The sequence below is a fragment of the Glandiceps talaboti genome, chromosome 19, assembly GCF_964340395.1.
Source record: "Glandiceps talaboti chromosome 19, keGlaTala1.1, whole genome shotgun sequence".
Taxonomy (NCBI): domain Eukaryota; kingdom Metazoa; phylum Hemichordata; class Enteropneusta; family Spengelidae; genus Glandiceps; species Glandiceps talaboti.
This window is the reverse complement of record NC_135567.1, coordinates 17,161,506-17,176,703: the sequence shown is the minus strand read 5'-3', so window position 1 is coordinate 17,176,703 and position 15,198 is coordinate 17,161,506. Positions and strand designations below refer to the sequence as shown.

The window sequence follows — 15,198 nt, the reverse complement described above, 5'->3', positions numbered from 1 at the left end:
TCAATTCAGGCAAAATAACGAAGGTAAAATAGCAGTGAACGATTAGCCGACATCTACATCGGATTTTAATCAGATTGGACTCTACCATACAATGCAGGTTTTCTCTGTGTACTCCGGTTTCCTTATGCATTAACACTGAACCAAAGGAGCCTATAAATGGGACTAGCTCCTGCTGGTCATCCAATAAATAAATAAATAAATAAATAAATAAATAAATGAGACACAGAAGGTATGTTTATTAAAAGCAGAGTTTTATTGTTGATACACCATGTCGGACTAAGTACAATATACATGTAGTTGTCACAAGAGACATCGACAATGTAAAAAAAAAAAACAAGAAAAAAAACAAAGGACCTCAGATATCAGAAATTCCTGGAAATAGGACATAATGCATGACCCTGTTATTCAAATCCCCCTATTACTCAGTGGTATGACCCTTGGTTGTTTGGGGAAACAATAGGGTCATACCACTAATTCAATATATAGGGGTGGATTTAATATATATATCCTGGTATTTGTCACAACAGTACTGATGTTATTTCAATGATGCTACCCCTATAAGCCTGAATGGTGTGACCCATAACAATAGGGTTATACCACTTATTCAATATATAGAGGTGGATTTACATATACATATCCTGGTATTTGTCATCTATGTCAAAACAGTACTGATGTCATTTCAATGAATACACCCCTATTAGTCAGAATGGTATGACCTTAACAGTAGGACCATACCACTAATTTCAAAGTACTGGGGTGATAAATATATGCATAACCTGGTATCTATTACACCAGTACTGATGTTAGCTGATCTGTAATCTGTTAAAGTGATGAATGAGTTTTCCTTAAAGAGTATTCACCCAGAATTGACAATATTGGTCTTTATATTGAAAGTCAACCTTCATCAGATTGAATCACGGAAGACATGTACCAGACTTTTTTTTTGCGTTGAGATGGGCATGACAGTCTGTCAGACACCCGGATTTCTACAGCACATCCAAACTTGCCCAACTATGGCCGATATCTTTATCTTTCCCAACCTAATACATAACACAATACTGATTAGTATTCATGTATGCTAATGAGTATTCATGTATGCTAATTATATTCATTTATGTATTTTTCTGGTATTCAATTGAGTTCTTAGTAACAAATATTCAGTTATGCACCATGCAGTTTACCTAATGCACAATATTGTAATTAGTATTCATGCATGCTAATGAGCAGTCTTTTATGCCAATTATATTCATTAATTTATTCCAATTATTCAAATTTTATGACTTGTGAAGCAGTCTCACCTTGCAATGCCATGCACTGTACACCTGGTAACAAATTAGTATGTATTTATGCTAATGATTAGTAATTTATGTTAATTAAATTCATTTATACATTTATGACTTTTAAGCAATGTATAATATTCTTCCACCATGAATTTCACACTGTCACTAAAATTGGCAATGTACAGCTACAAGTTGTCTATTTCAGTTTACGATTACAAGTTGCCCAATTTATGATTACAAGTTGCTCAATTTACAGTTACAACAGGCCCAGTTTATGGTTACTAGTTGTCCTATTTACTGTTACAAGAAGCCCAGTTTATGGTTACAAGTTGCCCAATTTACGATTACAACAGGCCCAGTTTATGGTTACAAGTTCTCCAGTTTACGATTACAAGAGGCCCAGTTATGGTTACAAGTTGCCCAATTTACAGTTACAAGTTGCCCAATTCACTGTTACAAGATGCCCAATTTACAGTTACAAGTTGCCCAATTTTTAGTTACTAGTTGTCCAATTTACTGTTACTAGTTGTCCATTTTACTGTTACAAGATGCCCAATTTACAGTTACAAGTTGCCCAATTTTTAGTTACTAGTTGTCCAATTCACTGTTACAAGAGGCCCAATTTACAGTTACAAGTTGCCCAATTTTTAGTGAGAGATGACTACTATTATATTACATGTGCTCATAGACCACATGGAGGGTCTATGATGTGCTTTACATGTCATACATTTCAAAGTATCACAAGCTGAGTTTTAGTACGTAGATACTATAAAGTACTTTTTGAATGTGTACCAAAAGTGATGCCAAAAAAACTTACAAGCTCAGCTTGTGCCCGTTAATTCAATATTCTATACACTCAAAGACATTGGGTTTCTCTTATGGGTGTCCCAGTAAGGTGTACGCCCTGTGTTTTCACTTCACCACTGACACCATCCATTGGGTTTTCCCATGAAGGTATTCCAGCACAGTATATATATCACAAACTATGATGTTTGTTCAACTAGGCAAAACTGTAAGACACTACCCCAATGAATGATTGAGTGCCATAATTCTTTTAAAAATCTCTCAGTTGGCATGAATGAGATGCTGATATTAAGGTTCGGGCTGTCAGAGTACAAGATCAATAGGCCTTTCCAAAAGTTGCCACATGGTGGCGCTCTACTTCCTGTCTGTGTGTACCTTGGGGTTACACATGGCATAGGTTACTTGGTTGATCATAGAGTACTGCTTTCCTCGATGTCTGAGCATTACAAAAAAAAAACCTGATTTACACTTCTACAGAATACCAAGGGACAAAGCTCTTCAGAAACGGTGCTATGGGGTGATGATATGATACCCCCACTTTGAGCGAGGGCGCTGTATTCACAATTTCCAGTTTGCAGTCTGAAATGGCCTATTTGATAGACTTTTGATAGGTTTTTATCCAGTGTTCTATCATAACCAAAGGGAAAGGATGACAAAGTAAAAACTGAATATTCTGCGATTACTTTTTAAATCATATTATGGGCTGGATTTTCATTAGTTTGGGAGAGGGGGGGGGGGAACCAATGTTAATTTTCTGCAGACTTTGTAGACGGTGTTAATTTTTAGTAACCTGAGGACCTCAGTAAATTTTCAGAAGGCTGGGGGAACTAGGTTTTCACAAGGCTGCTGGAATCTAGACCTTGAGCCAACGTGAAATTATTCATCTTGCGAAAACAAGATGGCACTTAAGAATTCTGAATACTAATGCTATACTTTAAGATGCGTGTGCCCCGGTAGTGCTCTTAACAAGTACCACTAGGTGGCAGCACTGTTCACAACAACTACCACTAGGTGGCGCTGTTCACAATAACTACCACTTAGTGGTGCTGTACACAACTACCACTAGATGGTGCTCTTAACAAGTACCACTTGGTGGCTCTGTTCACATCAACTACCACTAGGTGGCGCTGTTCACAATAACTACCACTAGGTGGCGCTGTTCACAACTATGTAGATGGTGCTGTTCACAATAGATTAAACTTTTAAAAACTACCATTTAGATGGTGCTGTTCACAACTACCACTAGGTGGCGTTGTTCACTACCACTAGGTGGCGCTGTTCACAACCATCACGTGTGGGTGTGGAAGGGCCAAACTGGATCAAGCTGAAAATCCATCCTCTAAAATCTTACCATAATTTTTTTGTTGAAATTTTGTGACCAAATAAATATTACATATTGACCCATTTCTATTTAGGACTCTGATATCGTCATGACAGTAACTTTGTTTTTTTAAAAAAAACATGTATGACATAACACAGTAGTAAATGTGATATGAACGTGTCACTAGTTGAAATGGGAAATTATAAATTCCCTGAAAATAACGTTTTTTTTGCACCCAGTGTACAGGTACTGCAGATACTGCAGGTAACGTAAATATGAAGAAACATAATCTCGTGTCACTCGAAAATTAAAGGAATGTTGCTTTTTCGTTCCAAGGCTAAAAAAAAAATATAGCTACCTCACACAATTGCTACTGTTAGTCCACCCCTCTGTCTTTTCTACTACTCTGGCAACCAAGGTTTCGGTTTAAGACAGACACAAACCAAAACTATCGTTATGACGTTTTGATATATGCCATTCAATGGGTGTCGGTTTAATTTTACATTTCTGTTCTGTTGACTCAGTATTACTGATACATCAAGTTGGGTGACATTTCTGATGATTTCCGTGACCTTGCAGTGTAGTGTCCTGGGATTCCAATGTTTACACTGTCTTGATCACAGGGTGATTAGAATAATACAACAGAGGAACCACTATCACCCACTTGTGTAATCTACCACATTTAACAACAATAGTTTTAGTTTGTGACTATCTTAATAAACTGGGATCTTGATTGCCAGAGAATGGAACATTCCCATTGTATTTCACCCATAGGCTATTCCATTTTGGAGATAGAGGGGTGGTAAAGCCACACATTGCAACTTAAAATTTTGCATATGCAAGGGTACTGTTCGTTGACAGTGTTTATGCCGGTATCGTTGCTGAGAAAATGGAACTTCTCTTTGTTATTAAATTTTTTCCTCAAAAGCTTGGGACATTGTATAAGCGAAAACCAAAATAGTTCCTGTATCAAAAAAAACATCTCAATATCTTACGAATAAATTAACATAGCATATATAAATTGATTTTAAGAAGTTTGGTACAGTTTCACTCGGTTGCCATAGAAACACAAGTTTTCTTATGAATTTCAAAAGTTATGGGATGATGGCACAATGACAGGACAGAGGACAGAATACAGAATACTTATCTCACAACATGTAAAGAGCCACCAGCACAGGTAAGAATGCACTAATATGCATTTTCCATCAACCCAGGTGAGAAATGCGCTAATATGCAAATTACACCAGCCCAGGTAATAATGCATTAATATTCAAATTCCATGAACCCAGGTAAGAAATGCACTAATATGCAAATTACCCCTGCCTATGTTAGAACTGCACTAATATGCAAATTACACCAACCCAGGTTAGAAATGCACGAAATGCATATTTCACTAACCCAGGTTAGAAATGCACTAATATGCAAAGTATGATGAATATGCAAATTGATCAAGATGGCTCACCCTGTTGGACCAGAACTAAAATGACCAAAAATTTCCCTGGGTAGTCTTAAAAATTTAAAATAAACATCAAGGTTAAAACAGGAAATACTTAATGTAGATATGTCGGTGACCTTTAACCTCTACTTCAGGGGTTATACAAACATTCCGAAAGATGCAAGTATCTTCCGTGCAGGTCAACCTGGGTTCAAAGGTCAAAGGTCTGGTGGAAAAAACTTATTTTTAAATGTAATATTGAAAAAGTGGGACGCACAGAATAAGAAGGTAGATGATTTCTGTCCATCTTGTTGACAGAATATTAATGTTTAGACAACTCTGAACAAATTTACAAATCTTAAACAGTATTATTGCAAACACTTTGGTCATTTTATTTATACCAGTCACAGAGAGAAAAGCGTGCAAATTTTAGCACTAGTTTTACATTCTATATTAACAACTATTACACATTCACTACTGGACATGCACAACAAAAAAATAAAAGCAGCTCCACTTTTTATGAAAAATATGTCACAAAAATGATCATTTTGGACCAAAATTTTGATATTAATTCATAAATATGGATATTTTCTACGATACCAACCTAAAATAAAGAATGAATGCGACAAAAAGTTGCAGGATGTGAAAAAGTTGCAGAAATATAAGAATATGTGACAAAATGTTACAGAAATATAAGGATTTTTGTTCAATAATTTGGCGGGAATATATTGAAGTTTCTAAACCGTACAGCAACCTACAAATTCACTCTATATACAAAATTCCTCTTAACAAGCATGTAAATCTCTGGAAACATAACAAACAAACAAACAAACAGATAATTTATCAAATTAAAAAGTACGATTACCAACCAGGCTGTGACGGGTGAGATGGACGTGTCGTTTTAGTCGCAGAACAAGAACATTGTTTGATTTTTTTTGTACAGCAGGATTCGATATATCCTCTCATTTCTGAAGTAAATGGTGTATGAATTTAGTCAGAATTTTTCTGTTTAATTTTGATGCCAGATTAGAAAGTTTGACATTTTTGTCGTCCCACTGTGTTCCTAGCTGCCATAACAACTCTTTCAAGAACACGATTTTACACTTTCTATGACTCTCAATGTGACGTTAAGATGTTGAAAAAAAATTTAAAAATTTGGAAGAAACCATCTTTTTCTCGCATTCCTCCAAAAACGCCCAGAGGTAAAAAAAGCTCCTTGATCGCACAAAGGTCCAAAAAGTTGAGAATTGCACCAATATCCTACTGAGCGTTAACTAAATGACATTTTTTCTTACGTACCTCTAAAAACACCCATATGTAAACACGTTGGGTCACACAGAGGTCTTGACAGTGGTGAATTGCCCCGATATTCTAATGAGCGTTAATGGCATCTATTTTTTCATGAAATTCTAAAAACGCCCAGATGTAAACATGTTGGGTCACACAGAGGTCACAACAGGGGTGAACTGCACCGATATCCTAGTGAGCGTTAACGACATAAATGTCAACAAAATAAAACGTCTAGCTGTACTTTAAACGTATTCAACCAACGACTCCATTCAAATGACGCGTCACAACTCGGCTGATGTTCATCATACATACTGGGAGACTGAGTGCCCTGCAAACTGGGATTGTAGTAACTGTACAAACTGTCGCGCAAAAAACCGCTCACCAGAAAAAATATTTTTTTCTAAAGAAACGGGAACAGACGCTGTCTGTTGATGGACGCAGCTGTAATATACTATACTCTAATTCTGATGTTATATTTTAAAAGACATATCGATGTAGTGAACATAGAGCTTTTTATGTACGAACCAACGAACATACACAGAAAAATTCACAAGAAAAATTCACAAAAATACTCCAATGCTCAAAGCAAGAATACAAGTACCTGATGTTGTTTTTTTTATACAAAAACAGAAAAACAAAAAATTTAATTTCAGATATTTCCACTGCAATGGTTCATCAACATAATCACCTTGTATCAATCTGCAGGCGTTAGAATCGAATTTCAAGAAAACTCTCATGAATATCCCGCCCGTGGGGGTAACGAGTCGTACCACAACGAGGAGAATTTCCAGCGCCCGCAGACCAACTACTATCATAAAAATACGCGAGAATAACATCTCATTGATTGTTTTCAATTGATTTGATCTTGTTATCGTAAGTATATCAAAACACACAAAATTCATTTGTGATTTTTATTAATATTATTATTATTTTTTGGGGGAAATATTTAGACCTACATAAAATCTGGATACGTATAGACATGCGCCAAACAAGTCACTCGCGTTACTCTAGTTATGAATAAATCCACTTGGAGACATGGTGAAAAATACAAAAAATGTCCAATTGCTACATCTATCGTTAACAGTATAGTGTACTCTAAAAGTGTTCACGCCTATATGCTAACTAGATAAAGATTTACATTTACTAAGGTTAATGTCCGCCTGGCTTGTCGTTGTTGTTGTTGACGACGTCATCTGGTTGTCATGACAACCATTCCCGATCACATTCTTGTCATCGTTTTGTACAGCCTCTAGTTTGGACTTAGTTTTAGTGTCTGATACCTTGGTGTCGTCTTCGATGTCCGCTATCTCCAGGGAACTGATACAGCTTTGCGCTTCCGCAACCCAGCTTACAATACGTTCCTTATCTACAGTTTTATAGGAAGAATCACACACTTTCTCCCCATCATCTTCTTCTTCATCTTCCTCCTCCTCATCCTCCTCACAAATCTCATCATCATCTAATTCCTCATCATCAGATTCCTCTTCGTCTTCTTCATCCTCTCCCATCGCTTTAAGCGTAGTATTCGAAGCATCCATTTCTGTCCGTATCTCGCTCTCTTCAAAACTATTCAACACATCCGTCATTACGGTTTTTCCGACATCGACGCTCGACAAGTGTAATGTCTGTGCTAAAGCTGCATCAATATTAGTTTGATCACTCGTTTCGATTTCCCGTCCATGCTCATCTAATTCCGGTTCCGGATCAGGATAATTTTCCGATATTGGTTCTGAGATGACACTACTAAACGAGATACCACTACAATTAGACAAGTTTCTATTGTGCCCCATATGTTGTCGGTGTTTGGAAATTCTTGCCACATTTTGCGACTCTAGTTCCTGTTGATATTTTGTGACCATGTCCCGGTACGATTCCCTGGCTTTTGCCGATAAATTTAGCAGTTCTCGGAATACATCCTGGAATTCAAAAACACAAAAAAATTCATATAGCATGTACTTTTAGATAAACATAATAATAACAGAACCCCATGACACGTGAGTTCCGGTGTGGGTACTAAGGGGGTATTCGTGCTTACAGTGTTTCGTGAAAGTACGGGTGCAGAGAACACTGCACACACTCGTGCAAACGTACCCCACACTAGCACTTATATATCGTGGGCAGAGTGCCCTCTAATGATAGCCAAATGTTGTTGTTGTGGGTCAGTATGATAAAAACTGGCATTTCTTGTGAGCCACCACATAGTAAGAGATAGGGGAACACCAAATTTTGGTGCGTCACTAGAAATTGTGTGAGTCAGTGGTGTGCCAAATTGTCTTAGAGGGCACACTCACCACATAGTAAGAGATAGGGGAACACCAAATTTTGGTGCGTCACTAGAAATTGTGTGCATCAGTGGCACATCAAATTGACTTAGTGGGCACACTGGTCATGGGGCTGTGTCACATCACATCAACACTGTCCTCATTGAATATATCCACAAAACTGACAGATTTTAGTAAAATTATGATAAGTAGTTATTTTACTTACTTCAGCACCGTCATAGTTGAACACTCCGACAACACTGACTGGCACCAGTTTGTTGACTGCTCTACCTAATGCTTTCCTACCCAGTGCAAATACAAAGGGTACACCTTGATCCGTAGCTAGACCAATTATTACATCTAGAACATCGTCCAATCCACCTGACAATGAGTATACAAATAACATTTACAATATATGTCTAGTCTGTAAAGGTACATCATGATAGGGCGCCCTCACACATCGGTCAACCCCTCCCATGGCTATATCGAACTGAACCCTTCCTAGCATTTCCAACCAGAACTGGTTGCATCCAGTCACAGATAGGTACATAATAAAAAGTGTTAAAATGACCACGACGTCAGACTTTTACATTAATTTAATTTAATTTCACTGGCGACATAGCCAGACATAGTATTAACATACTCGTACTGAGAAAATAGCCCACAACTGTGTATGTGTGCGAGTGTATATGTGTGTCTGTCTGTCTGTCTGTCTGTATGTATGTAAATGTGTATGTATGTATGTATGTATGTATGTATGTATGTATGTATGTATGTGTCTGCGTGTGTGTGTGTGTGTGTCTGTCTGTATGTATGTATGTAAATGTGTGTATGTATGTATGCATGTATGTGTCTGTCTGTCTGTCGCTGTGTCTGTCTGTGTGTGTTTCTGTGTCTGTGTGTCTGTGTGTGTGTGTCTGTCAATTACATGTATCACATAATATGTGGACCATAAATATCATACATGACTTACCTCTGGATTGTATCCTTTCTAGATTAGGTGAAATAACAATACATTTAATCTTCTTCAACCTAAGGTGTTTAGTAACTTCTCTTAACCCCATCACAAGTCTTCTTTTAGACTTCGCCTGTAAAATATTAACAATTACAAATACAGTTAATAGTGGCCATGTGGATGGTATTTATTTTGGAGAATTTATTCGTCATGGTTCTAAGAATCAAGAGGACAGTACAATACAGTTCCTTTGGAACGGTAAATTTGAAAAGATTGCAACGTTTCAATCCATCTACTACTATGGACCTTGATCACAAAATGATATAAATATTGATCATGTTCAACTTGTCTTGCATGAGGTACAAATATTGTTATACCCCTTGTGGTCCTAGTGTGGGCAAAAACTGACTGGATATTCGTCTTAGCAAAAGTACACTGGATGAAATGTATATGGTGTTTACCATAGCTAATTTCACACTACCAAATGAAGAACACTCGGTTTCTTTTTTTCATGAGCAACAGTTTTTACGTTATTCCACAAAGTCGCTCACGGTACAACGTACCTTACTGGGGTCTTTATGGTACTGTCTATCTTGAAATCTACAAAGTGTCTGCAGTAGAGTTGTACAGCAAGCATCAATATCTTTATCAAGCACCTGATTACAATACCTGTACAAAGAAACAAAAGAATTTGTATTATATAACATTGAGGGCAGTATACTCTATCTAGTGTCTACAGTAGTTATTTATCGTACAGGAGGATCAATATCCTTATCAAGCACCTGATTACAACAACTGTACAAAAACAAAAGAATTGATATATAATACATTGAGGGCAGTATTATCTATCTTGAAATCTACAGAGAATGATTGCACTCGGTGATGGAGAACGTCGCTCACTTCCTCTAAATCTACGACTGTGTATTATATGTGTATGCAACTGCTGAGCTTTGAGTCAGAACATGTCGCAAGTACGTGCTGTATAAATTACAATTTACTCTTTAACTTTACGGCTATGTATATATGATATATGCACGCAACCACTGAGCTTTGTGACAGAATGTGTCGCACTATCTGCTCTAGATCTATGACGGTTATGTATAATAAATGTGCACAACCGCTGAGCTTTGTGACAGAGCGTGTCGCACTGTGCGCTGTATAAATAATTACGATTACTTACTCTCTAAATCTACGGCTATGTATATATGATAAATGCATGCAACCGCTGAGCTTTGTGACAGAGAGTGTCGCACTATGCACTGTATGAATAATGACGATTACTTACTCTCTAAATCTACGGCTATGTATATACGGAATGGCTGAACTGGGTGACGGAGTACGAAGTCCTACGACTGGACTCGGTAGTCCCGAACTGAGTGGAGATCCAGGTGAGAGTGGACTCATGCTCATTGGTGACATCTGGCTAACAGGTGATAACTCACTCTGTGATTGGCTGAGACTAACGCTCGAGCCTTTATCACTGATGCCTACAGAAAACAAACGTAAGAAATACACGTTACTTTAAAGTGACCATATGGATGAGAGGACTGGGTATTTATAAAACAATTTTATCATAGCTTACTACTTGAAAAACCAATTTGAAACAACATATATCAAGGCTGAGTTTGTAAGTCAATACATTGCAAAAAATTAATAAACGTGTAAAAAGTTTGTTATTGTACATACAATAACAAACATTTTGCAGATTTATTATGCTTTGTCAATTTATTGAGTTACAAAAAAGGACTTGGAGTATATTGTTTCACATTAATTTTTCAAGTTGGTCACATGATAAAATTGTTTTGTAAATTAAATATCCAAAATAAATACTCAATCCTCATCAATATGGGCACTTTCAATGACTTCTTCAACACTCCAACCAAGTACTATTACCATCTGACAAAACACAACACTGTACATTTACCACTGTGACCATCAGAAAAAACACAACACTGTACTTTTACCACAGTGACTGTTACCATCTGACAAAACACAACACTCTGACCGAGTACTTTTACCACTTTTACCATCAGACAAAACACAACAATGTAACTAACAGCTAGTCTTACCATCCTGTGACAACTGTGCCATGACAGTGTCTTCCTCATCGTCTTCTTCGATGACTTCTTCATTACTCTGACTGAGTACTTTACTACTATCATCATCAGACAATGCACACTCTCCTAGAATCCTCTTTCTCTTCTTCTCTTCACGTTCACGTAGAATTACCCGCTTCAAAGCGCTTGGTTTCTTCTTAGCGGCTACTTCCCGTTCTTTTCCTCGTTTGAGAGGAGCACTGCTGTCCAATGGATTAGCCCCAAACAGCTGAAAGTGCACAAAAATAGAAAAGAAGATTTTATCAAAGTGAAGAAATTAGAAATATAAGATTTAAAATCAAAGTTGCTGGGGGACACATGACACTGGGAAAACAAGCATGACACTGGGGACAAAAGCATGATGCTAGGGAAACAAGAATGATGCCGGGGATACAAAAACAACGCTGGAGATACAAGAATGATGCTAGGTATACAAGAATGACACTGGGGACACAAGCTTGACACTGGGGCCCCGCCATCTATAAAAATTTCACTGTGGGTAAATTCTCTATTCTAGTATGTATTGCCTAACTCTAATATGACAGTCACCTCTTGCAAGTATTTGTAGAGGGCTATGTTTCAATCCTGGGTCTATCATTGTTTAGGATAAACCCCCTCCCCCCTTCCCCCTAAAATATGCAAAAGTGTGCCATCGATATGTTTATACATGACGTAAACCATGATGAAACTTGTAACGGTCAAATCACCACGATCGATGCAATATGTTTTTATTAAAAACATACTTTACATAGTAAAAGACATGATTAAAATTAATGGAAACCCAGCACTGTATATCATTATCACATTAGAAATGTGGCATTGATATGTTTACATGTATACATGATGTTAACCAGGGTGAAAATTGTAGAGATCACATCACTACGATCGATACAATGTAGAAACATAGTAAACGCATTCAAATATTAATGGTAACCCAGCACTGAATATCACAATAGAAGTAAATTTTAATCGACTTATCAACATCTCAGTCGTAAATACAGAACTTGTTATAATTGACAGTGTGAAAGATGACTAAATTAGGTTAAGGACGAAAATGATGTTCAGTGATTCCCCCCCCCCCCCCTACAAACAAAGTTCATTTATTGAGCTTATGTGACATTGTGTGACAATTGCTAAGACAGCATGTTATTTACCATATAATACAAATAATTAAAAGTGTTTTTAATATTTATAATGTGGCTATCCTTTGGGCAGCCCCAGGTGTTCCAACCCCCACCTCCCCAGGATTTATAGTGGCACAATGGCCCTCTATACTTCCTCAACTCCCTGGGGAACATACAATATGAAGTCATTATTCACAGTGCATCAGTGTGCTGTCTAATGATAGCCACATTTTGTTGTTGTGAGCCAAAATGACAAAAACTGTCATTTCTTGTGAGTCACCACACAGTAAGAGATAGGAGAACACAAAATGTTGGTGTGTCACTAGAAATTGTGTGCCAGTGACGTTGGTCTAATTGGCTGAGGGCAACCTGCATGCATACTAGTCATCATATGGACTATGGCCTTCTAATCTAAGACAGTATGTTAGCTACTGTATAGCTATCCCATGAGAGCAAATAACTTTGTAATCAATACATTAAGCTATGTTTATATTTAACTGACAGTCTGTTGTAGCAACAATGTATATAACAACCACAAGTCTACCTATCAGTATATATTATGGTTTGAATTTTAACTTCTATGCTTAGTAATCAGCAGTAATAACTAACCATGTGAATTAGAGTGAACAAAGTATTTTCATGGTCGAGACCAGTGTGCCCTCTAAGCCAATTTGATGCGCCACTGATGAACACAATTTCTAGTGTCGTACCAAAATTTGGTGTTCCCCTATCTCTTAGTATGTGGTGAGTGTGCCCTCTAAGCCAATCTGACGTGCCACTGACGAACACAATTTCTAGTGATGCACCAAATTTAGTGTTCCCCTATCTCTTACTATGTGGTGACTCACAAGAAATCCCAATTATTCTCATTTCGACTCACAACGACAAAATTTTGCTATCATTAGAGGGCACTGGTCCAGACACAGTTTAAAAGTTATCTTTTATTTACTTTTCATTGCCGATGTATTTACTTAACTACTTCCTTTTCCTCGTATGTCAATTTTAATTTCTTTTCGACTTCTGGCAAATAAATGTCTGTGAATAGAAAAACTGTCTCAGCTACAGTTTTCTATTGATTTCTGTTGGTCTAGACAGACTACCACCTTTAGAAGGCAGAAATATGTAGGTTTATAGAAATTTGAGCCGACCACAGACTTGCTTGTTTAGCCATATGTCTTTTGTTATATTCACTTTAAGTACAGAAAGACATGAATTGTGGTTATGGTGACAATAGACCTAACATATATACACACACTTAAAACATGTAGTGTGCTAGATATTCAAGATGATGTCAAACACTTCAGTGTGACCCCATTTTTTTCTGTTTCTCATTACTCAAGTTACTCAACTGACACAAATTTTCAACTATGACATAAAAAAAATCCCCAACATTTATTTTGCCCGCCCTTGATATTTTGCGGAATAGTATCCTCTCTGGCAAGAATAAACAAGTGTTTGGATATTGAAGATTATGTCAAACACTTCAGGGTGGCCCTATTTTTTGCCAGGGGTGAACAAATCATTTTGTGAACTGGTAGTCCCCGGACCAGAACCTTAAAAAATACAGTGGTCCTGCTGAAAGAGTTAGTGGTCCCAGGTCCCGCTAATGTGAAACATTAAATCTTAACTATGAATCTGTATATTCAGACGACTTTTTAACATAGTTATTAACAGTAAGGTACTGGTCCGACGAACCAGACGAGGTAAAATTTGTGTGGCCACCCAAAAAATCGCAAGTCCCGGACCCAGGACCAGTGGATTTGTTTACCTATTTTTGCTGTTTCTCATTACTCAAGTTACTCAACTGACACAAACTTTCAGCTCTGACATAAAAAAAATCCCCCAAAATTTATTTTGCCCGCCCTTGATATTTTGTAGAATAGTACCCTCTCTGGCAAGAATAAGCAAGTGTCTGGACTGTTAATGTCATCTACAATTGTGGTGGTGGTGATGACGACGACACTTGTTAACAAACAGAGCATTTTCATTATATATAACTATTTGTTTTTATTCTTGGCACCAGTTTGTCCATCCCTTTACTGTCTTTTGCTGTTTTGTATTTTTATTGTTTGTTTGTCGCTAGTATTTTGGGTATATGTATGGTCTTTCTGTCCTGTTGTAGTCTATTGTACATGTTGTCACTAGTGTGTTGGGGTATATGTATGGTCTTTCTGTCCTGTTGTAGTCTATTGTACATGTTGTCACTAGTGTTTTTGGGTATATGTATGGTCTTTCTGTCCTATTGTAGTCTATTGTACATGTTGTCACTAGTGTGTTGGGGTATATATATGGTAGTTCTGTCCTGTTGTAGTCTATTGTACATGTTGTCACTAGTGTTTTGGGTATATGTATGGTCTTTCTGTCCTGTTGTAGTCTATTGTACATGTTGTTGCTAGTGTTTTGGGTATATGTATGGTCTTTCTGTCCTGTTGTAGTCTATTGTACATGTTGTCACTAGTGTTTTTGGGTATATGTATGGTCTTTCTGTCCTGTTGTAGTCTATTGTACATGTTGTCGCTAGTGTTTTGGGTATATGTATGGTCTTTCTGTCCTATTGTAGTCTATTGTACATGTTGTCACTAGTGTTTGGGTATATATATGGTCTTTCTGTCCTGTTGTAGTCTATTGTACA

General features: G+C 37.2%; 1 protein-coding gene across 2 annotated transcripts in view; it reads right to left on the bottom strand.

Moving 5' to 3' along the window:
- Positions 1 to 250: 250 nt before the first annotated feature.
- LOC144449877 (selenocysteine insertion sequence-binding protein 2-like) overlaps positions 251 to 15,198 on the bottom strand; it is a 61,865-nt gene continuing 46,917 nt past the window's right edge. For both annotated transcript variants that reach the window (XM_078140422.1, XM_078140423.1), the window contains 6 exons: positions 11,416 to 11,671; positions 10,632 to 10,833; positions 9,910 to 10,015; positions 9,365 to 9,479; positions 8,618 to 8,772; positions 251 to 8,046 (listed from right to left, as the gene is read on the bottom strand). In XM_078140422.1, coding sequence (XP_077996548.1) covers positions 7,249 to 8,046; positions 8,618 to 8,772; positions 9,365 to 9,479; positions 9,910 to 10,015; positions 10,632 to 10,833; positions 11,416 to 11,671 — 1,632 coding nt within the window. In that variant the 3' untranslated portion in view covers positions 251 to 7,248. The remainder of the gene's footprint in view (positions 8,047 to 8,617; positions 8,773 to 9,364; positions 9,480 to 9,909; positions 10,016 to 10,631; positions 10,834 to 11,415; positions 11,672 to 15,198) is intronic.